Genomic DNA, 24,562 nt, shown 5'->3' on the forward strand with positions numbered 1-24,562 from the left:
CATGGGTTCACATTTGGGCCAGACTCTTTTATTTGTTTATGGTCAGGCCTCTTTCCTATTGGCATCAATGATGTTCTAGACTTTTCTATTTTTCTTAAAATTCTATCTCAACTTCACCAGTTCTTCCTCAGCTTCTGGATCACTCAATGTTACAGTCTGGAGGTTCAACCTTGGACCATTTTTTGTCCTATTTGTGTTTACTCCCTTGGTGGTCTCATCTAGTCTTCTGGTTTTGAATACCACATATAGGTTAACAACCCTAATAATTTTATCTCTGGTTCAGACTTTCCTCTAAATGTGACTCCCATACCCACCTTTCCACTTGGATGTATATTTGGCCTATCAAATTTGATCTTTATTCTCAAACCAGCTTCATCTGTTGTTTTCCCCATTTCAGTGAATAATATCTCATTTCTTGCAGTTATTCAGGTCAAAAATTTTATAGTTATCTTGACTCTTGTCTGTCTCTTATATCCCACATGTAATTTTTCAGTGAATTCTGCTTTTCCTTTAAATCATAGCTAGAATCTTCACACTTCTTATCATTAGTACTGCAGCAGCCCAGGTTTGACTACTGTTATCTCTCCCACGGGTTATTGCAATAGCCTTATAGCCAGTCTCCATAGCACTTACCACTACTGAAAAGACTATATATCCTACATATTTATTTTGTTTACTGTCTCCCTCCAGTAGAATGTAGATTCCATTAGGGTAGAGATTTTTATTCAGTGTTATATTGCCAAGCTCTAGAAGAGTGCCAGCATTTACTAGGCATTTAATAAGACCTTCTGGAATAAATGAAAGTAAGTAGAAGGCAAAGTATTCCAGTGAGGGTTGATTTTACTAGGAGCATCATGGCAGGACTGAAGGCCACATAAAAGGACAGAGATGTAGGTGGGTGAGTAGATGCAAGGGGGGCCCTGAAGTTCTCTTCTGATTGCTTCAATTGTCTCAGTGAAATGGGAAGCAAAGTCATCAGCTCAGAGTGAGACTGAGGAAGAAGATTTTGGGGGTTTCAAAAAAAGAGGAAAGGATGGGAGTTTTCCAGGTGACTAGGAGGGTGAGTGGGCTATGAAATTATTGATTATTAGATTATTAGATTTAGTGAGGGTGATTTACTCAAATGGGGATAATGATGTGAGAGAGGACAAGGGATTTAAGTGGTATGCGTGGGAGTAATTGTGGTCAATTAAAAGAAAGAAAAGAAGTAAGGGAAAACACAGTGTTGGAAGGATCAGTAGATTTTCATTCTGATGGGGTCTGAGAAATGTTGTAGATGAAGTACTAGAGGAAGCGGTCTGGAAAGAAAAGAAGTGGTGGTCAGAGAATGAAAAAATGGAAACTCTGGAGGGGTTGTGGCTATGGGTCTAGGTTAGGGATGTGAAAGGCAAGGAAGAGTAGAGGTCAAGGCAACATGATATTAGAAAAATTACCCATGGGGTGTAATATTGGGCACTATCAAAAACATGGTGTTAGAGAGAGTGGATTTGAGCCAGGAACTAAGTCTTCAAAGAAAGAAGGGTTTGATTTGGGTGTGGGCAGATGACTGTGACAAGGAGGGGTAGTGAATGGTACAGACGGATGACATGAGATTCAAACCTGGAAGTTTCTAGCTAAGAGGAAAGAAGAATGGTCTAGAAGCAGTAAAGAGGAATGAGGACACCTATCCTACTTCCAGGCCCAGTGTGAGAGAAAACAGCTACCACTGAGAGAGCTTCCTGGAAAGCAGAGTCCTTCAGAGGAATCATGGTTTCCCTAGAGCTGGAATATTTAGAGAAGTTGTTAAGGATATGGAGGATTTTGTGATGGCTGACTGAATTCCAGAAAGTGTGCAGCGAAAAGCCTTCAGGAATTGGAGCAGTACACGATGAGAACAAAACTAGGGATGTGCATAGCATACAGGGACTGAGGGATGACTCAGAGACCTGGGTTTTTTAGAGGGACTGACGTGAGCAGGGTTAAAGGGGCTGCTGAGATAAAGCCTGGGGGATCTAAGGCATAGAAAGGTGGCACAGCTTGAAGGGAGAGGAGAGCAGAGGTCTTGCCAGGGCATATCAGCTTGAAGGGAGAGGAGAGAGATCTTATGACAGAGACATGGAGGCAACAGAGGGGCAGTGCTACTGTGACTAGATGGGGCTGATTTTATCAAGAACATTGATTATATCAAAGTGACTCCCCTCACCCTTCTGCTTCCTCCCCCCCATGACATTCATGTACTTTTCTTTATCTTAGTCCATTCTCTCTGGGCTCAGAGGAGACCATGTTCCTTCTCTTGTCCCCTTAACTTACTCTGCCTGCTTCCTCCAGGACCTTGCTCATTTTCCTTCTCTACTGGTCCCCCAGTCTACAGACATGTTCACATCTATTCCATTACAGACCAACAACGGCACCCCTTTGACTCTATTTCCCTGTCTAACTAGCCTCAACCTCTCTCTTTACTTCTGATCCCAATTTCTTGAAAGAGAAATCTACAGTACCATCTTCTTTTTCTCTCTTTCCGTTTAGTCCTCTGTTGATTGCTCTTGGCTTTCTGTCCTTGTCTCTAGCCTTGTATTGTTTTGTTTTTGTGTTTGTTTTTTCGCTAAGGAAGATTTGTCCTGAGCTAACATCTGTGCCAATCTTTCTGTATTTTTTGGTATGTGGGCTGTCAGCACAGTGTGGCCACTAATGGAGTGGTATAGGTCCATGCCTGGGAACCAAATCCAGCCTACCAAAGCGGAACGCATTGAACTTAACCACTAGGTCATGGGGCTGGCCCTTCTAGGCTTGTATTTTTTTAAAGCCAGAATTATCTATCTAAAATTCTAATGTGACTGTCATTTCCCAATCCACAGTGCTTTAATGTTTCTCTGTGGTCAACAGGATAAAATCCAGGCTTGATCCATACCCACAGCTGCTGCTTTCCATGCTTTCACTCAGCTGGTTTTCTCAGGGTGTGCTATTCTTGTCTTAGAATAAGATAAGAATATTATCTCTTAGATACTGGGACTTCACTGGGACTTAAATTTCAGGTGTTGCCTTTTACAGAGTCTCCCAGGTTGGGTAGGCAGGTACCCTCACCACTTTCCCTTAGTTTTATGTGCATTCCTTTTTTCCTTGTGAGTGGTCTACCGACTGTTTCCTCTTCACTGTGGTAGCCACAGCCCCTGAGTGCCTGCCACAGCAAATAGTTCACACAATTATTTTTGAATGAATGAAAGAGGAGCCTCGAGAGGAGGCATTGGTATTTTGATAGCCAGAAAAGCATACTTTCAATTTTAAATCCATACTGTAGCATTCTTATTAATGATAAATGCAGGAAGTTTCTTACATGCTTGGTGATTATGAGTCAAATTGAACCTGCTACCCCAGGGTTAAATGGATAAAAGTCAATTTTGAAGCAGACCAGATGCTGTGTTTGTGATGACCCCACTGAGGTGGAGATGCCCTGTATTGTTCCAGCTAACCTGCTGTTTCATTGCCATCCCCTGCAACAGGATCTTTCTGGGGTTGTATTGCTTTGTCTGATAAATGGTATCATAAAAAAAAGGATCTAATACACTATGACTATTTTTATAGCTGTTTTCTTTGGCAACTGTACACAGGATTACAGGACAATAGGCAATTTATCAAAATAAATGAGATAAATATCATCATATATAGAGAATAAAGTCAAGATAAACCTTTGACAACACCAAAAGTCTAATTTATTGCATGTCTCATAGGTCTCTTCTGGTGATTGTGAAGCCAAACCTCTGATCTTCACATTTGTCCCCACTGTCAGAAGACTACCAATCCACTCTCAGTTGGCTGACACCTCTAAATTCCTTGTTAAAATTCCTGAGGAGCCAAGTGATAAGAATCCAGAAACTGTAAATAGGGTAGGATTACTTTTATTCTTTTTTTATATCAAGCAATTAACGTTAAATTATTCATAATAATGACTGGGAAATTTGTATGAATGTTTATGTCCTCTGCTTAAAGTGAGGTGACTGTGACATCTAAGGTTGACTAAATATATAATTCTGCAACAGGAACTTAAATGCTGTCAAGTCCCAGGTTCTAATACATTATTCTCAATCCTTTTGAATTGACATCCTATTGTTTACTCTGCCCATGACAGATTCTGCCTCCTGGTACAGCCTCTTCTCCCAAGTGTATCCTAAAACAATAAAGACAAAATTAAAAAAGAAGTTTAAATTTACCTTGAAAGAAAATACAAGATAAAACAGTGAAGTGTTATTATTTTACATGTAATAAATTAGCAACATTAAAAAAATGTAATACCCAATGTTGGGGCAGTTGTGAAGATATTAGCAAGCTCACACTTTGCTGCTAATTTGGTGAATTTGTGCAATTTTGGTGGAAACCCTTATCCATAGTCATAAAACTGTTCAGGGCTTTTCGATAAGCTAACTCTCGGAAATGTATCCCAAGAAAATAATACAAAAGAAGAAAAATGTTATGTAGGAAAATAATTAGGGAAAAATAAAAACAGCTTAATATCTAACAATCAGAGGAAAGTTAAAAATTTGATAACACAACATCTTGACAAAGTTATAATTATAGTGATTATGTAATTCCATGGAAAATGTTAACTTTATAATGTGATAAAAATGTTATAAAATTGTACTTATACTCTGATTATAAATGAGACCAAGACTGGAAATGAAATTAAAACAAACAAAAAATCCCCCTGAAAATGACTTGTGTAAGAATAATGACATTTTGGGTAAAAATTTTTCTCTTTAAAATACATTTTAATACTGTCTCATTAAAAATAAAATGTGACTGGGGGAACTTTGTGATATTCTTGAGCCAACTGGAAGGGAATACAATAATTTGATTCACCCCGTCAAGATGAAAACATCTTAGCTAGCAAGTAGTAATATATCTGTGATTCTGGGATTTGCAATGCTGCTATCTTATTTCAGACTATTGGGGCCAAATTATTTCAGAGGGATCCTGAATACTACATAAGGCACGTCTGGGAAGTTTCTCTCTAACAGTACTCGACTATGTATAATATATTCATGGGATCCTTTGCTATTAGATGCTATGAGTATGTGAGCCTGTAGATATATGAGTCAATCTTGGTTGCAATCCTCCAAAACTTCCTAAGATGATGATATTCATCTGCTGATTGCAATGATACATACATAGCTACATGTTTAAAGGTTAAAGGTTATTCTTCCTGTGTTTTAAACAGTTCAATATTATAATAGAACAGGGTAATAGTGCCTCTGTTCGTTTATATATTTAACAATTATTTACTGAACACACTATTGACTTGGTGCTGTGGATCCCAAGTGAAATAAATCAACTCATATAACTTATTTGTTATTGGGAAGGTAGACAATGAAGAAGTGAAAAGTGTGAAGTAGAATCTCAGGCATGATGAATGCTGGAAAAAATCCATCAGAGTAAAGGAATAGAGAAGGATGGACTGTGGGGGAGGGGAGTTATTTTAGATCATTAATAATGTTTTAAAAAACTAGCTCAATTTTTGGTAGCTTGTTAGTTTTTCTGTTACTTTCCATAGTAAGCAATCTGTCTTTGAATCCTTCTATTTTTAATTTAAACTTTCCAATTTGGGTTTTTGTTACTGTATTAGACGGTAATTTAACATGTGATATGATCATTGTCAGAGAAATCCTAATCAGAGGCACTTTGTGTCTTATCTCCACTATGTCATCATCAGCTGAAAAAAGTGCAATGGGTGTATAAAATCAACTCCTTAATTTAGTTATATATAATCAATGGCTTGGCTTCTATCATGACACACTCAACACATACACACATATTAGCACACATTTAATTGACCATCATAGTTGAAATTTAATTTATTTAGTGTCTTCTTTAACTTTATATTTTAAAATAATTTTAGACTTGAAGAAAAGTTGCAGAGAAAAGAAAAACAGTAGCCATAATGTATTTATCAATACCAAGAAAATTGATCTTGGGTCTTTTAAACCTAATCCTAGTGTACATTGTTGCTATCATTTTAGAAAAAGATGTTTTGGTAGCTTGATAAAGCTATTTTACTCTTTTAAACCTTCTGTGTATTTGTAGGAAATTGGATGGGAAAAGATTTAGAATTACAAATCCAAAATAAAGAGCAGTGAAAAATACTTTGTACTACAAATATCTACCTTTTTTTGGTGTCTTATTCATGAGTTCTTCCCAATTAGCTTAGATTGTTTTGTCTGCATATCTATGCGTTTTGTTCCAATTTTATTTTTCCTTCAGACTTTTAGAGAGATTTATATTGCTTTAGAACCTTTCGATGGGATTTCCTCTCTCCCTTGGCTTATACAGGAGACACAGGTTTTGCTTGACTGTTAACTAAACCCTTGACCAATCCCCATTTGTTTCATGCATTGCTGTCCTCCTTCCTTTTTAAAAAAATCATATCATGATTCATTTGAAAGCAGTTTTATTGATTCTGAGCCCTAAATTGTTTGCGCTTGGCCCAGGACGCACAGGTTGGCTAGTAAGAGTAAACCATTAACTTCAACTTAATCGTTCTTAAACCAACCTGATTTTTAAATCTATTTTAAAAACTGTTGTCCTTGGAGATTATAAGCAGGTTAAACTTTTACGTGTACATGCAAAAAAGAAGGATTTATCAAACCAATGTCCGTGCTTTTATGTCTCTACATTTATTGCAGTCTAATTCCAATGAGTACTTGACCTTGAATGCTGGGAGCCAACAGGAGAGAGACCAAGGGACATTGACATATCCTTCAGAGGTCAGTGGAAAGATTTCACAAGAAAGGGGATTCAAAGCAAACGAACCACAAGGAATGCAGCAAAGTGACCTCTTCAAAGCTGAATATGTCTTTATTGTGGACTCTGAAGGGGAAGATGAAGCTACAAGCAGAAAAAGTGAACAAGGCCCCCCAGGGGGGATGGGCACCACAGCTACTCGGCCCAAATCTCTAGCAATCTCCTCCAGTCTGCTCTCTGATGTGGTGCGTCCCAAAACACGAGGGACAGACCTCCAGGCCCCATCACATCCTGAAATGCCTCTGGGGATGGCCCCACAGCAAAAGCACGGGCAGGTAGGTTTTCCTTCTTGTCATAAGAAAAAAAATTGTTTACGTACCCCTTGTCCTAGGCTGTCTGCAAACGCCTTCCTGTTCAAGGCATACAAAACGCTCAACAAAAAAGAAATTAAAAAACCAAAACCTCAAGGTCATAAGTCATCTATATGTAAATATGGATAATAAATTCATAAGACAAAAAGGATTATACAATTATACTGTGAATTCGCTGAAGAGAAAATGTAAAACATTTAGCTGGAGTGGGTTTGGGGGAATATTACCTCTTTCTTCTGAACATTTCTTGAAGGTTGATATTGGGAGTTTCTTAGCAGAGAGTGCTTGGTGAGCTGGGCGCATCAAATAGCACATTTCAATACAAGAAAGATCCAATGAGAAGACATTAACTGGATATTAGATGTAGACACATTTCTTTTAAACTACTAAAAAAGTAGTAAAAGGATACACTAGGAAATGAGAGTGTGTAAAGAAAATAATTCTTTCCAGTGTGTCTTAAGGAAAATATCTATTGTGGTCCTGGAGGCCACCAGGCTGGGGCTGGCCTCGGTGAAATGACATCTCATCCCAAAACGAAGCAGCAAGATTGAACAGTTCCTTTAAGTGGACAGCATATGGTGCAGTAGGAGGAGACCCATATCTGTGATGTCAGGAAAGAAAGGGGGTGGATAGGGAGGGATTTTGAAGGAAAAAAACAGGAGGATTTTTGCCACTGGCTGGCTATTTGTTGTAACGAAATTATACAATGACTTTGATAAGGCGTAGGTAGAATGTCAGGAGTGCAGAGGCTGACCTTGGGCGTAGATAGTGGATGTAGAGCTCTCCTTGACACTGAGCATGAGTGAGAACCAAGAGGTTCTGTTTAGGATCTGCTCGGCCAGGCATCTGCAAGCAGCCCAAAGTAGTTGGGAGAACATTTTTATTGGTGAGTTGGCCTTTTGGTGCTACTGGGACCTATGCAAAACTGTAGAGTAGGCATCTTATTTTTTGTGCCACCTTATCTTTATATCTGCAGCCTTCACTAACTTCCTGGTGCTGTATTATAGCACCTTCACGCATCCATAGCCTCATGCTGCCTTTTGGTGATAGAAGACTCTCATAGGGTACCCTACCCACATCTACTGTTCATTGTTCTTGAAGTTTATTCTCAGCTAGTTATTGGAAGTATTCTAATCATACAATTAAACTTATTCTTAGCAATTGGTGATGGGCTTAAACATTTCTTTCTTGCCTCAGGAAAGATGATAGAATAACCAAGGGGAGACAAGGGATTTCCACAGTCAATGGAGGGTAGTTTGATGTGGCCCCTTTAAAGAAGAATGTGTAGGAGGATGATACCAAATAGAAGTAAATAAAGAAAAATATTCTGAATGAAGCACTTTTTTGATTTTTGATTTACTCTTTTCCCCAATTGATAGATTTCTTCCTTTGAGATGGTCATTTATTTTGTTTTCATGTGACAAAATGTATAGAGGTCAAACTAGAGACTACACACACTTTGGAATCTTTTTGCCAAAATGAGTTAGCTAGGAGTAGGTTATAGTTTATGCTATCAAAGCTTCTAATGAAAAGGCAAAGCTCAACCTAACTCATTAGTAGTGGCTGAAAATTATGATTGCCAGTAATGCAGGAATACTGGATTCTGAAATGTTTGGGAAAAGCCATTGTTCTTTGTTCCATTTCCTATAATAATTCATCTGAATGATATATAGTAGGTCATTATGAAATAGAATTAAGATGACTGTTGCCCACCAAGGTGCACTAAAGACTAAAGACCAGAGCACCAAAGAAGGCACTCTGAGAAGTTTAATGTAGTCAGTAGCAGACGTTTAATGGAAAAAATCTAAGGATACCCCATGATTTGATTACTTGATGCCAACAACATCAATTTTTTAATCAGAAATGCAGTTAATTAAGTGAATTTCTGGTCTACCTGGTAAAAATGAATCTACGTACAGAATTGTCTATAGATTAGCATTATCAGTCAGCAATAATTAAGCTATTCCTAAAAAAAGCCTTTAGTTCTTAGTCTGGCTTTTAACCTTTCCATAACCTAGCCTAGATGTTATTTTCTATCCACTTCTTGTACCTCTCTTCTTCAGCTCGTCTGAACTATCATGAGAGTACACACTTCATACCTTTCTATCCCTGAGCTCTGATTCCTCTGTGTGTAATCTTCTTCTCAAGACCCATCTCCAGTTTGACCTAGGCTACTTGATACTCTAGGCTCCATTCAAGTAGCACCTCCTCCTAGAGAACTTCCTGTTGAAGAGGAGTTACTTTTTCTCCTCCATGTCTGTCATTTTCTGTATAGTTTTGTAGCCTTTTTAGAAAATCTCCAATATAATTCCTTTTCATCAGGTTATAATAATTGATTTTATCTTTCTTCCACACCAGACTGAGAACAACTTAAAGTCAAGGTCTGTCTCTTGTTCATTTCTGTATCCTCAGCACTTAGTGCAGTCTTGCATGTAGGTGAGGTTCCATAAGATGCAGGAAAAGACTAAACATGTAAAAGTTCATGTCCTCGAAGTCCTTGCTCAGATACTGACCCCTTCATGAAGTCTGCTTTGGTTCCTTCAGTGAAAGCAAACTCTCCCTCAGTATAATCCCCATAGCTTTTTTCTACACATCTTTTACAACAATTATCCTTTTCCAGCACATATTACATCGATTTAGCCTCATGCCTTATCTCTCCCAGCAGACTGTAAAGTGTTTAAGGGTAAAGTCCATGTTAAATCCATTTTTATTACACATTTTGTTCCCTACAGTGGGTACTATATTATCTTAGCATAGTCAACACAAATATTGGATTGAGTGCATCTATATTCCAAATACTTTTGTTGAAGTGGCATGTTTAAGTAAAAGCACATTGTTAAAAAAATCACTAACAACTTTTAAATTTTAAAGTGCAAGTCAAAAGTAAAAACGCTATATAATATGAGCAGTTGAATCAAAATCTTCTCAGATAAAATTCAGAAAAAAAGAGTAATATTTTTGAATGTTGATGTCGTAATGTTGGTGTAAAAGTCCAAGGATTGTCTTACCTGGAGACAGTATTAGAGTTAAAAGAGAAGTGAATATATGCATACAAACACAGAATCTGAAGCATTGAGTCTGAAAGACCTATGACAGAGCCTGGAGCTGAGGCAGTGACAGTGGGAATAAAAAGGACGCATAGGGTAGAATTAACCAGATTTGTTCATTGGCAATAAATGGGAAAATCAAAGATGAATGAAATTTATATCAAAGGAAATTGGATGAATGTTGGTATCATTAATTGAGGGGAGAATAAGATCTTGGGAAGGGATAGGAAGAGGTGGGACATCTGATGTTGAGTTTGAGATGCCTTGGTGGCATAGCATGATGATATCTAGAAAGGAGCTTGAAGTATGACTCTGGAAGACAGGAGAAAGACGGGAGACTGGACGTATTTGCTGCATAAGTTGAAGTGACGAGAGTGGAGATATTTACTCATGGAAAGAATGTAGAACAAGGAGACATAAGATACAAGCCAGGAAATGGCAAAATATAAAGGGCCCATGAAAGAAGAGAAGCCAATGAAAGAGATAGAGAGGGGACCAGACAAGTTGCAGAGGGGTTTCATGCAAGGAAAGCTAACAGGACTTTCAACAAAAAGAATAATCTATAAACAAGGTCAAATAAATAAAATGTATAGTATTTTCTTATTTATTTCTTTAAGGTAGCTCAGTAGTGGTTTCTTTATAGAACTCAAATGAATCTGGTATCAATAATATCCACTTGGGAATACAAAATAATGACCTATGAAAGAACTTTCTGGCTGCCTGACATGTTTCACATGCTGACCTGGAGTTATCAAATACGAAGCACAATACTTCTCCTACTTTTATGCTGAGAGCTCCCAGAGATTTACATCTTGTTTTTATATTTTTCTAGCTGCCTTGACAGATTTTCTTTCTGTACACTAGCAAGTCATTCTGCTGAGTGGAGTGGGACAGCCAGGTTAATTTATGCTGTTGCTTGATTGAGGAAGAAAGGCAAATTGGGAGATTCAAGAGGTCCAGATAAAGCTGGGGGAAAGGAGCGAAAGGCTTTTTTGCTGCTAGAGCTGGAAGCGAAGCACCAGAGACCCTGACGGGAGGAAGGAAGAAAAACCTCTCTCCTCAGTAGGTATTAGTAGCAGCAGAAGATGTGTAGGGATGAGGCCAGGGGTGTGGGATGGGACCTGGCCACTGTCTCAGTTTGGAATATGGGAGCCCTGCCACCCCCACAGGCTGGCCCCTAGAGCCTCGGCCCCTGTTACCTACTTGGGGCCACACCTCCTCTGTGCTCTCGCCTACTCTGGAAGAGGTGGGGTGAGGTTGTCTGAGCATCTGATCAGTTCTGCTCCAGAAGAGCTGCCTGGCACCTTCCATTAAAATATTAATATTATATAATATTATTTAGTAAAGTAACATAGTATATAATATAAATATTATAAATTTAATACAAGGAAAGTTAAAATATAAAACAAAGTCAAGTAAAGTAGGGTCCTCAAAGCCCATTAAATCTGGAAATGAAGCGGTCACTCAGTGACCTTAATGGGAACAGAGTGAGTGGGGTCACAGGGGCAGAAGCCAAGTTGAGAAGTGGATAGTGGCAAGGAAAGGGAGGTCATGCGTTGGATGGATGGATGGGAAAACAAAAATGAGACAGGCATCTTTCTGGCTCTGCTCCTCTGGGAAGTTACTTGAAATCATAAACTTCAGTTTCCTCCTTTGTAAAATGGGGTGATGATATCAACCTTTTTTCCAAGGATTCAATGAAAGAATATAGATATAAAGTGCCCAGAAAAGTGCCTGACCCATGATAGGTTCTCAACAAATGGTTTACCACATTTAAGAAGTTGGAGAGGACAGTATGTTTTTGGGCACAGGGGAAGGAACATATGAGGAGGGAGAGATTTTTTTTTTTTGAGGAAGATTAGCCCTGAGCTAACTACTGCCAATCCTCCTCTTTTTGCTGAGGAAGCCTGGCCCTGAGCTAACATCGTGCCCATCTTCCTCTACTTTATACATGCGACGCCTGCCATAGCATGGCGTGCCAAGCGGTGCCATGTCCGCACCCGGGATCTGAACTGGTGAACCCCAGGCTGCCGAGAAGCAGAACATGCGAACTTAACCACTGCGCCACTGGGCCGGCCCCGGAGGGTGAGATTTTATACATTGGTTCAAATGTCGCTTGGACGTAAGACTGAGGAAAGGACATGAAAAACACAATCAGAAGAACTGGCTGGGGTCAAATAAAGGAGATTCTTACATAAAATTCTGGGAAATTTGGACATTGGCACACATTTTTATTAAGAACCTAAATTTTGTGGCTCCACGGAAAAGAAATTACAACAGATTATTTGGACAGGGCATTAGACATAGAAACCCTCCTTATATCCCAGGCCTCAATTTTATAATGAAATACACTGTTTATACTAGCACATTTTATTATGATAGCCTTTTATGTCTCTCCTACCCAGTAGATTTGTGAGCCCCATGATGACAAAAAATCTTCTCACTTTCTGGTACCCATCACCTAACACAATGCCTGGGACACTGCAGCTGCTTAGAAAGTATGTGATGAATGAATGAATGAATCCTTTTCACCTGATTCTGTGATCTAAATGATCCTCCTTTTCACATGTCCCTGTGGTATAAATAGGGAATAGACATCATTACATGAACTTTTTTAACGAGCATCCATAGCTGAGAGAAATCTATAATAGATTATGGAATAGAGCCTAGGACTTCTGCCTCATAGGTGAGTTGTTGCTCCATATTTTCCTTATTAAAACAAATCATCCATAGCTTTTGGACCTAGGGATTTAGAGATTGAAGTCTTCAAAAAAAACTGAGAGGTTAAACTTCTGTGTTAGATTCTGCTAACTGCTGAGGGCCAGCTTGGAATGCCACAAATTGTTCCTGTAAAATGGCATGTTTAGATTAAGATGCCAGGAAGTAATCTGTACATGACCATCAGCTGGACCACTTTCTAACTGCATGCAGAGCAAAGCTTTGTGGGGCCCAACAGCGAAAAAACCAAAAAGCGAGCCTGCTTCGCACAAGGAGGTGAGAGGTGATCTGAGTAGTAAGTCAGATTCTGGGTGGACCCTTTGGATGATATAATTGCCTTGAGGCAGTTACAATGATTAAAAATTTAGAGGTCCTTATTCTTTTAATTAATATACATATCTCTGACCAAGTGATTTTTTTTTTTTTAACCAATTTCCTCTAGTGAGCTTCCCATTGCCATCTCCTCATTTCCCTTCTTGATTAGGGCGTGTATATGACTCCCTCCTCTTAACCTTCTTTGTCACCTTCCATGGTAAGTGAGACTGGACACACTTAGGAGGGTTTTTCCGACCCAGGCTCTGTACTCTGATGCTGGCAGAATCCCTGTGACCCTAACTGGTGGCTTGTTGTTCCCCCCGGGTAAGATCAATTGAACCATTAGCCCAACGGGAAAAGGATGTGCATTTATGGAAAATCAAGTTGCTTTGACAATTCGAGCAGAGAGATGATGGAGCCTTTTAAAAGGAGGGTCTCCTGACTTGCTGATGTCAGTACTCAGATTTTTCTTGCTAGCAAGATGAAGACTGAATCAGATGTCAGAGTCACTGTTTTCCCTTGCTCCTGCCCACCCTCACCGCCCAGAGCCCAGAGTAGAATGAGTGGACAGTCGCTGACGAGGCAGATGAGACCTTCTTCAAGGAGATACTATGTCCCTGCTCCCTGTCCTTCTGTTCCTACACTCACTACACACTTGATTTCTTCATTCCTGCATGAAAGTAATATTCCAGGCGCTAGACTTGAGGGGAATGAAATTTAAAAGACATAGCACCTGCCTTCAACGAACTTGAAAAACAGATGCACCTGAAAACAATGACAATGAAAGGTAACAGGTTCAAGGAACACTGGGAATCTAGTGAGAGGATGCCTAAATCAGCCTGGAATGTCAGGAAGTGTTCACATTGTGGGAGTGGAAAGGGGAAGGATGGGTGCCAGTTTTCTGGGCAGATAAGCAGGGCTTGGGCATTTCAGACAGCAGGAACAGGCAGCTAAGTACCAATGGATAAGAAGAGAAGGAACATGGAAAGGACTCAACAAAAGATAAATAAACTAGGACAGAGTGATGAAATAGAGGCCACCGATAAGACAGTTTTGAAAAGGAGGGAGCGATTGGAAGTGTCAGATTCTAGAGAGAAATCAGAAAAGATAAGGGATTCAAGTGCCTGTTTGGTTTAGGAAAAAATAAATCATTGTAGACTGATGATAACAGTTTCTGTGGGAGAATATGGGGTAAAACTGTTAAGAAGCCGGCGGGAAGTGTATTAGTTTTCTATTGCTGTGTAATAGATTACCACAAATTTAGTGGCTTAAAAAACGATTTTTTAAAATTCGATTTATTTTCTGCTGGTTGATCAGTAGTTCAGCAGTCTGGGCACAACTGAGCAGGGTTCTTTGCTCAGGGTCACACAAGGCCGAAATCAAGACGTCAGGCTGCATTCTGAGCTGGAGGCTCCCCTAGAGGAGGGTATGCTTCCAAGCTCCCTCGGGTTACCGGCAGAATTGCGTTTCGCTGAGGCTGTATAATTCACGGCAGCTTGCTTCTTACAGTTGGCAACAGAGAAAGAGAGTCTTTGCTACTCTGATCTCTAATGTTTTGACCCTCTTTCCAAGAGCTCATTTGATTTGGTCATGCCCACACAGGATAATCTCCTGTTTGATTAAATTAAAGTCACCTGATTAGGGACTTTAATTACATCTGCAATATCCCTTCACCTATGCCAGATTTTCTTAGGAACAGGTCACAATTTCCACCCACACTCAAGAGGAGGGGATTATACGAGGGCGGGACTCTTTGGTAAGTTACTGTAGAGTGTGCTGGCCGCAAGAAGTATGGAAATCAATACAATGATTGTGTGGTACAGACATGACTGAGAAGAAAACAACATGGGTCTGTAACTATGGGAGATCTGAAAAGATCTTAGTGCACATGTGTGCATGTGTTTTTATCAGTTAGCTTTTGCTGCTTAACAAACCATGCCAAAATTTGCTGTTTTCAAACAACCACCATTTATTTAGCTCAAAAATCTGCAGGTCAACAATTCAGCTGTGTTCAGCTGGGTGGTTCCATAGATCTGGGTCAGGCTCAGCTGATTTTTGCTGGGGTTCATTTGTATGTTTGCAATTGGCTGCTGGGTTGGCTAGAAGTGGTTAGCTGTCTGGTGGCTAGTTAGCTGAGATGTGGTCTTGCGATTTCCCAGTAGACCATCCTGAGCTCATTCACGTCATGGCGCTGTTTGGCACTCAGCAAGCCGGTAAGCTCCAATGCACAGGTGCTTTTCTAGTCACTGTTTCTTGTATCACATTTGCCAATGTCCCACTCGCCAAAACAAATCATATGACCACTTGAGATTAAGGAATGAGCAAAAGGACTTTGTGTTTTTAATGAAAAGACCTGAGGATGGTGGGCATTTTTACAATCCACTACACAATATTTATTATTATGTTTTTAAAGGTTGGAAGGATTCTGCTTTATATTTATGTTAGGTTAAGAGAGCTAGTAAAAAAGAAAAAGTCTGGATACAAAGCATATGGGGATAACTGATCAAATGAAGGCAAGGGCTACTGGGATTCAGAGTACATAGGGAAAATTTACCTTTTAACAATTGAAAAGCCATCATTTTCCCTTAGAACAAAGGAAAGGGAATGAGGATACATCTAGAAAAATTAGAGGCTGGCCCGATTGGGCAGCCGTTAAGTGCGCATGTTCCGCTTCGGCGGCCTGAGCTTTGCCGGATTGGATCCCGGGTGCGGACATGGCACCACTTGGCACACCATGCTGTGGTAGGCGTCTCACATGTAAAGTAGAGGAAGATGGGCATGGATCTTAGCTCAGGGCCAGTCACCCTCAGCAAAAAGAGGGGGATTGGTGGCAGATGTTAGCTCAGGGCTAATCTTCCTAAAAAAAAAAAAACCTATAGAAAAATTAGATTTTCCTGATAATCTCAGTTTTCTTTGGAGAGAAGGAATGGAGGTCATCAGTTGAGTACAGTGGAGGAAGTGGTGGGAAAAGGGTTTGTGGAGAGTGTTAACTTTGCGTAAAAGCTGTTATTCAGCCTAGAAGAGGCAGCTGAGGTCAAAAGAAAAGAAAAGAAAAGAAAAGAAAAAAAAATAAACCCAAGAAAAAAGCTGACAGGGACAGGCCCCAGCTGAGACTATAGACCCTAAATTTATGATGGCACCAGTCCACAGTGCCTCACTCAGCCTTTGCGTGAATTAGGGAAGGGTACCCCCTCTACATAGGTGCAAGGAAGTTCGGCCCCACTCTCTGCTGGTGCCCTTGTACAGACCAAGTTCATAAATTAAGTTCAGTGGCCCTGCCCATCAACAGAGTTGTGTTAAATTTTTTTTATAGCAGCTCTAAGTAGACTAAGTCTAGGAACATAATGGCAGTTGGTGGGCTTGATTTAAGAAGGAAGTTTTGCCAAGTGGATGGGTGAGAGAACAAGATGGCTGGAGTGTTGACAATATTGGCAAGAAGGTTGAGATCAAACAAAGTATTACTAAAACCTAAAATGCAAAATAGCGGGGAATGAGGGAAATGAGACTGGATAGCATGAGAGGGGCTCTGTTGTGAAGGAAAGATCTAGTTCATGGTAGACACGGAGAAAGCACTGATGACATCTTGAGTGTACATATACTTCGACCAGATTTTGAAAGGTCAAACTGATGATAGGTTAAATGGGGTGCAACTAGAAGTAGGAATACCAGAAAGCTTATTTAAATTGTTCAGAATTCTGGGAATCTTCCCAGTGATATTATGAGTGTCCATCAGTGAGAAGAGGACCGATCAATCAGTAAATTTAAGAGGCCAAGCTGCCGTAATGCAATCACTATATGTGAGGACAGAGAGGAATCTAGAGATGCCTACAGATTCAGGAAGAAGAGAACAACATGTGAAAACAACATCTGGTGCTGTCCAAATCTTGGGAAATATTCAGAGCAACAGGGAGCAGATCAATCAACTTAGTTTTTATTCAGATGCTTTGAAATCTCATACACACATTGGGAAAAAAACGAATATATGCAGGAGCAGTTAATTTTAAATTGACTAAAATTACAAGGCAGCTCCACAATAGAGATTGGTTATTAAAATAACTGCTGGCCTCCAGCATACAGGATCCGAGGGTGGATTGATGATTAAGATTGTCCACTTGATAACAGCAGAACGTTGCGAGCATTGTCTGTTACCGAGATTATTGTGAACGTATTCTAGAGTTCAGGATAGTCTTTCTCGGATAAGAGAGTTTTGAGAATGACTTTGGAGGAGGTGTGTGGTAAGGGGGCTCAAGGAATCAGAAGAGGGCTGGGGACTGGAGAACAGTCAGGGGTGGCTTTCAAGAGGTGTTTGAAGCAAAGAAGTCAACAAAGATCAGGTTGAAATAAATCATGGAGACGATGGAGAACAGGCTTCAGGGAAAATGAATTAAAATGATCAATAACAAGCCTAGAGTACAGCACAAGGGGTCATTGATGGGAGAGGATGAAGGGATGGAAGTCATTTATAGATATCAACAGAGAAGTTTATTATCAGCGTTAAGGGATTTACAGGGAAGAGGTGAGATGAAAGTCCTCTTCTGAGCTACTTGACTGAGCATTTGATGCGTATCCACTCTTTCTGCATAAAATTCTTCAAGTCTTTAGCCCCTCTTTTTGTAAACTTATTAATGAGAGGAACTCAGGAAAATTGAAGCTTTTTCATTAAAAAATGCATTCCTCGCTCCTGGGAATTTTATAAGAATATGGGGCCACGTTTTATATTAGTATAAATTAAGCTAACATCAAGATGTACTTGCAAATTAGAAACAAATACTTACATTGAATAGGAAAATGTAATAAAAATTATATCTAGATTAATATAAACAAAATAAACATTCTTAGACTTTTCAGAGTCTTTCTCTTAGAAGTTTTTCAATAATTAACTATTAAAAAGTACAGTAACATTCTGAGTTACTTATATGAGGTAAAATATGACTTAATGTAGTAGGATGTTTGGCAATTAGAAGCCACAGTCTTGAGGAAGTTGGAGGGGACAGTCTTTTCCTCTGAGTGAGATCCTCAAACTTATGGCCCCAGGATTTTACCATGATACTTTGGTGGATAGCAAGGCTGAATTAGTGAGTTTGTCATATTAGTTGAAGTTACTTGGAAACATGACTGAAAAGGTAGTGGGATTTTTGTGGCTGATATCCTTGATTTATAAAATTCTTTACCCAAAGCTGTGGCATAACATGCAAAGACACCCTATACATAGCTTTGAAATTTCTTCATTCCTTCTGGGAAGAGAGACCAACCATTGGCAATAGTTAGAGAAGATCTTTCATTTATGGCTCATCATAGGAATCAGTTATATAAACACTGGCTAAGCAGAATTGTTTCTAAGTAAAGCTTATATCATGGAATTGTTGAGCTTTCTTTCTCAATTTGATTGAATTCTGCTTGATTTTCAATTATCGCTGATTTTTGGATATTCTGGGTTATGTTATTCAAATATTATTTATGTGGGAAGAATTCTGTTTTGCAAATAAACATATGAATTTACGTATAAAAAGAAAGGAATATTTTGAGTATGTTTGCTCAGAAACTTAGAAGTTTGGGATGAGTTGTTTGAATTTATCAGTTTTAAATATTTTTAGAACTCAAAATTGTATGATATGAAAATCTTTACAATAGGTCTGATGGATACCTTCTTTATATGTTATAAAGCAAAATCCAGAAATACCACTTACCCAATTTGTAAACCAAGGCTTTGCAAAGTTTAATTGTTATAGTCATACATTTTCCTGCTAGGTAATGCAATATATATATTATTTTATATGTTACATATATTTATATATTTTATATATTGTATATTATTGAATATTTATTAAAATATTCATTAATATTTTGAGTAACTGATATTCCATACATTCTTTCTTAGACACAAGTATTTTCCTTTCCTTTCTTTTTATGAATTGATAGAATCACATCAATAATTTTGAAGGGAAACCTCTGTTTAAAAGATTTGGCTTTAGAATCATGTATAATTTCAGTACTTGTCTGAACGTACTGGATGATTTTCACAATAGCACAGGAATACTTACACCCACTTATTCCACAGGCTCTCCCTCGTCTCTCTTGAAAATGATACATTATTTCTTAATTTTCTTTTTATTTGATGTGGGATTTGTGGGTTGCATAGTTTCAGGCAGATTACATCTGTAAAGCACTTGGGCTTCTTTTGATATGAAAGAGTCCCCATTCCTTCCAGCATAACCCAAATCATTTGTTATATGTTCATGCTGGCAAGTAATTAGGGAAAATATTTTTCATAAGCTAAAACTTACTCTCTATTTTGCACTTTGCTTTCACTCTCTCAACTTATCATTGTATGTTGATTGTTCGGCTCTGCATCTTCTGAATTCTGGGTTTTTTTTTCAGGTTTACAATATGTAGGAATAGTGGAAGTTTTCAGAATTTTAAAAACTTGAAACTGTTAAATTTTGTAAGGATTGTAGTCATTATTATTATATTATGGTTTATATTCTTACAATGGAAGAAAATCTGTTTCATTTCCCAAAGTGAATGTTGAAATTTATACTGATGGTGATATAAATCTGCAAATCACACAATTCCAAATTAAGATAACTATTTTAGGTTTTGTCAATAAATTATTTTCCAAATGGAAACATGCAAATACAATTTTATATTGATGTTCATTCTGGGGAATAAATGAGGTATAGTATATAGTACTTTACAGTTTATTTATATTTTATTTCAAATTCGAAGCAATGCCTCATTAGCGAAACAGAATTTCTCCCATTTTGATGGAGGTTTAAGCTGCCTCTTTTTGCGTAAACTAATAGAAGGACTGTTTGCATAAACACACAAGTGACAAGAATATTTTGACAGTTTCACAAATAATGTCCCATTACAATCTGTCTATTTCTCTTTCCTCCAGTTAACTTCTTCTCCCACTACCTCTGAGCAGCTTGCCTGTAAACCACCTGCTTTCTCCTTTGTTTCTCCAACTAATCAGAAAACACCACCTGACCCAGTTAACCTCGACGGAGCCTCTGTCCTAGAGGAGTTCCACACTAGGAGGCTGGATGTCAGTGGGGCCTTGGTGGAAGAAACAGCAACGTATTTTCAAACTTCCGCTCACTCTTCACCCTATTTTGCATCGAAGGGCACCTCCTCGACGTTACAGGTTCCCCATTCCACTCAGTTATCAGGTTCTAATTTATCCAGTCCAAGTGCAGCCGATCAAAAACATGGACTGACGTCCGAAGTTCTGAAGAAGACAACTTTAACATCGCATGTCCCTAGCCCCAGGGAAAGTCCGAGAACCTCTTCTCCTTCACCATCCTCCGGTGCTTCTCTGAAGTCGAATTCAGCCTCCTACATACCAGTCCGTATTGTCACGCATTCACTCTCTCCAAGTCCGAAACCGTTTACTTCCTCTTTCCACGGCTCTTCTTCCGCTATCTGTAGCCAAGTGTCGTCTAGTGGAAATCTCTCGAAGTCAGGAGTGAAATCCCAGGTGCCCTCTCGGCTTTCCCTCCTCACTGCTATGCTCAAGTCAAACCCTTCTCACCAAAGACCCTTTTCCCCTGCATCTTGTCCCACTTTCTCTCTCAACTCCCTGGCTTCTTCCACACTCACACTAGATCAAAGAGTGAAGGAAACCCTACCCACGCCTAAAAAATCTCTCTCGAGTTGCTCCCTGAGAGCCAGATCTCCAGATCAAAGGGAACACCAAGTTTCTGGATTTAGCCAGCAATCCTTTCACTTACCTTCTTTCACCACATCTGTTCCCCCGTCTCAGGCACCGTCCCTTTCTCCCACAAAGCATGTCGGTAGCAGCCCTGTTTCTTTGAATGTAGAGAAAACACCATCACCCACTTCTTCAAAGAGCAATCCAACGCTCTCCCTGCTCCAAACCAATACATCGAGTCCTGCAGGTCTTCCTCCTGTTCCACCAAGCTTTTCTCCTCTTTCTTGGAAGGGCAAACAGGATACTGACCTCAGGGGTCTAGAAAAGCCCACGAATATTTACACACATCCTTCTAAGTCAGCCTCCTCTACGTTATCTTCTCTATCTCCTCCCACTAATCAAAGAGCCACACTCTCCTCTCCAGAGAAATCTTTCCATCCTTCCCCAGCTCTTTCAAATCTCATAAACAGATCCAAGAAAGCATCACCACAGCTATCTGGCCAGGGGCAGAATCCTCCAGCTCCTCCTTCACCCCTTGTCTCCAGTGCTAGCTCTGCCTCTCTTCCCAAATTGGGGCCCTCCCCTCCCGCTCGTGCTTATCTTCCCTCCCAGGCACTCCAGCTCAGTCCCTCGGCACTGCACCCAAATTGTGGCAGTGGTACCTTGCCTTCAAGACTTGGGAAATCTGAAAGCTCAATAGCGGACCACAGGTCATCTGTTTCAACCCCATCACCTCCCATCTCTCTAACAAGAACGGAGGAGCTGATTTCACCTTGGGCATTGTCCATGTCAACAGGCCCCGAAACTCAGAAACCCAAGGTATTTTTTTGCACGTTGCATGGTGCATGCTTATTTTGAGATGTGGAGGAATCTTTTTTCCAGGGGAAAAATCGGTAGTTATGATATTCATTCTGCTGCTACAAGGAGGTAGAGAAAATTCAAGAGGAGCTAGGATTTGGTATATTTGAATGTGGAGATGAATTATAATCTGTCTAAAATTGTGCATGTCTCTGTAAAATTCTTTGATTTTGCAAATCCTTCTCTTATGGTAACTTCTTAAATCTGTGGCTCCATGGGCATTTTTTTTTCCAGGCGTAATATGAGTTATATCATTGATCCCAAAAATGGAATTTAAAGCAACTACTTGAGCTTTGGGAATATGATACATTTCTGATTATTTAACAACATGGACCCTATTATTCATCAAAATATCCTATACTGATAGAACAGTAGACAGGATTAGTGTAAAATGGAATATTATCTTAGATTTAGGCCCGTATTATTGCCAAGCTAATTTGAAAACTTTCTATTTCCTTTGCCAGCATTCATTTACTATTGTTAATTTTCTTCCCCTTCTACCAGGTTCATTTCTTTATTGCTCCCCATAACTCAAGCTAAATCAGCATGGATTTAGTTATATACATACGGGGTAAAAGGGAATAGAAATTTTCTTTATATGTGAAAATTATTTGATTTATTGTAAACACTACACACTTAGTAATTATGAAGTACAGAAAGGGTAGACAGGCTGGGTATAAGAAAATGGAATTAAGAGAGGAGAAATATTGGCTTTTAAATGCTCTGAATCAACCTATTGAGCAAGGATGTGAAACTGGTGTTTATTTTAATATGAGAAGGGAAACATTTGAAGGATTGACCCATAGACTTCATTTCTCCTGGTGGAAGGCAACTCTGCTCTAGAGATGCCAGCTGCCCAGCTCTTCTTAAATAATTTAGGATGTGGATCTTATACACCCAGAATTTAGTTGTTGTACAAATAAAATAAAATAAAATTATGAAAGTGCCTGTATTAGGAAGGATTGGGATTTTCAGTTCAGTGCATTGAAACAACGTAGTTTTAGAGCTTCCAAGTTCCATGGAGATTGGGTCCAACTCTGTCATTGTTTGGATGATGAACTTAAGATGGGAAAGATAAAACAGCCCACAGGATCTTGTTAGTGACATTGTATTACAATTCAACTTAAAAAGCATGCGTTAAACACCTACTGTATCCCACCACTATACTAACTTTTTGGGGGATGTATGTGTTTTTTTAAGGAACTTAAGAGAGACTTCTTTGTCTTAAAAAAATAAATTCTATTCAGCAGGAAAAAATATACATACACATAATGTGAAGAAGCTATATATAGTTATTAAATCTACAATAAAGCTAGGAAACAAATATAAGGCAATATTAACATGATGTAATACAGATTATATGTAATTGTTCACTGAATTCCCTATAATAGAAATATTATTATGGGATATGGTTAGTGAGGGAAGTTATCATAAATGTCAGGCCTGTCAGAAATGTTTAAGATTGAGCTTAATGAAGAGGAAAGGAGTTGGCATTTCAGAAACGGTAAACAACATGGCCAAATATACAGATGATCCCAGAGGAGTAGATGTGGAGACCTAAGAAGATTGACTTTATCATCGAATACTGATATCAGTAATGGTAATTACAGTAACAGATATCAAATGCTTTCTGTGTGGAACTGTCCTAGGAGCTACATAGAATAGTTAAAAATTAATTAAAAGGGACTATGTCAGTTAATTTTTATGACCATATGAGGTTGGTAATATTATTTTCTCCATTTTATACACGAAGAAACTGAAATTCAGTGACTAACTTGCCCGGGTCACATATCTTGTACTGGCAGAGCAACATTTCTGTTAATTTAAGTCTGGTGATTCTGAAAGTCGTGTTCTTTACTACTATGAGTTATTGCCACAAAGCAGTTACTCAGGCTAATTATCATTTTAGCCTGATTTAATAATTTTCATGAAGGAAATCATCATTATTATGGAATAATGATCAGAATTACTAATTTATATAATATTTGGGTTATTTTAAAAATGTATTCTTAGAGATTATTAAGTCCTTGTATTTTATACTTTCAAAGGAAATGGGATGGAGAAAAATCTAACTTTTTCTATAATTCTAAGTTTAAAAATCTTATTTATTTGAGGTAAAATGACCTGGTGATTATCTTTTCCATACATATGTGTGTTTATGGAGTTCCCTTATGGTGTATTAAAAAAAGCCCTGATGATGTAAACATTACTGTTTCCTGAATTTATTAACAATTATTTTGTAAACCACACTGCCGTATGCTTACATTATTCCTTCTCTTTGTGAAAAGTGGCTTTAGTCCAGAGGCTTCTGCGAAGTGTCACTGTTTGTGGTTCGCTCTGCTTTGTTCATGTTTGTCCTGTTCTTGGAGAGTTAGAGGAGGGTGAGCCCAGAGGGGCTTCTGATAAAGTCTAGTCCTTTTTTGTCCTAAAATGAAGATTGTTGAAGACCTGTTCTTCCCCGGCTCCCTCACTGCTTTCCACATTGAAGAATTTTCAGCATTTGCTTTATATTTTTTGTTTTATTTTCGTTCTTTCCAAGTTAATAAAATTCAAGCTTGTAGAAATGCATAATAAATTTGATGAGCATGAAAATATGAAGAATGGTTATAATTTATCTAATTTTATCTGTTCCTTTGTTTCTTATAGTGGGTAAAATTCATGATAACTTCTACAAAAATAATTTCTTTCTGAGACATGCTGTCCTTTGTTATATTTATTTCCTCCTTGCTGCTTGATATTGTCTCTCCAAGTAAAAGCCTTTTTTCTTGCTTTTTTTTTTTTTATTGCAAACCATTATTTGCAGAAATTGTAACGAGTATAAAAAACTCATTAAAATGGATGCTGGAATAGATAAATCTTATCCCAATTTCTTTTGATGTTTGACTAGCTTT

The 24,562-nt window shown here is 38.7% G+C and overlaps 1 protein-coding gene across 50 annotated transcripts in view; it reads left to right on the forward strand.

Annotated features, from left to right (window-relative positions):
- The window catches only part of MLIP (muscular LMNA interacting protein), a 244,675-nt gene that overhangs the window by 117,234 nt on the left and 102,879 nt on the right, over window positions 1-24,562 (forward strand). For 32 of the 50 annotated variants that reach the window (XM_070244755.1, XM_070244754.1, XM_070244761.1 and 29 more), the window contains exons 2-4: window positions 3,705-3,860; window positions 6,651-7,043; window positions 20,058-21,632. In XM_070244755.1, the coding sequence (XP_070100856.1) occupies window positions 6,786-7,043; window positions 20,058-21,632 (1,833 nt within the window). In that variant the 5' untranslated portion in view covers window positions 3,705-3,860; window positions 6,651-6,785. The remainder of the gene's footprint in view (window positions 1-3,704; window positions 3,861-6,650; window positions 7,044-20,057; window positions 21,633-24,562) is intronic. The other 18 variants (XM_070244739.1, XM_070244778.1, XM_023625115.2 and 15 more) reach the window with 2 other exon arrangements.

This window comes from Equus caballus, chromosome 20 (genome assembly GCF_041296265.1).
Source record: "Equus caballus isolate H_3958 breed thoroughbred chromosome 20, TB-T2T, whole genome shotgun sequence".
NCBI lineage: Eukaryota > Metazoa > Chordata > Mammalia > Perissodactyla > Equidae > Equus > Equus caballus.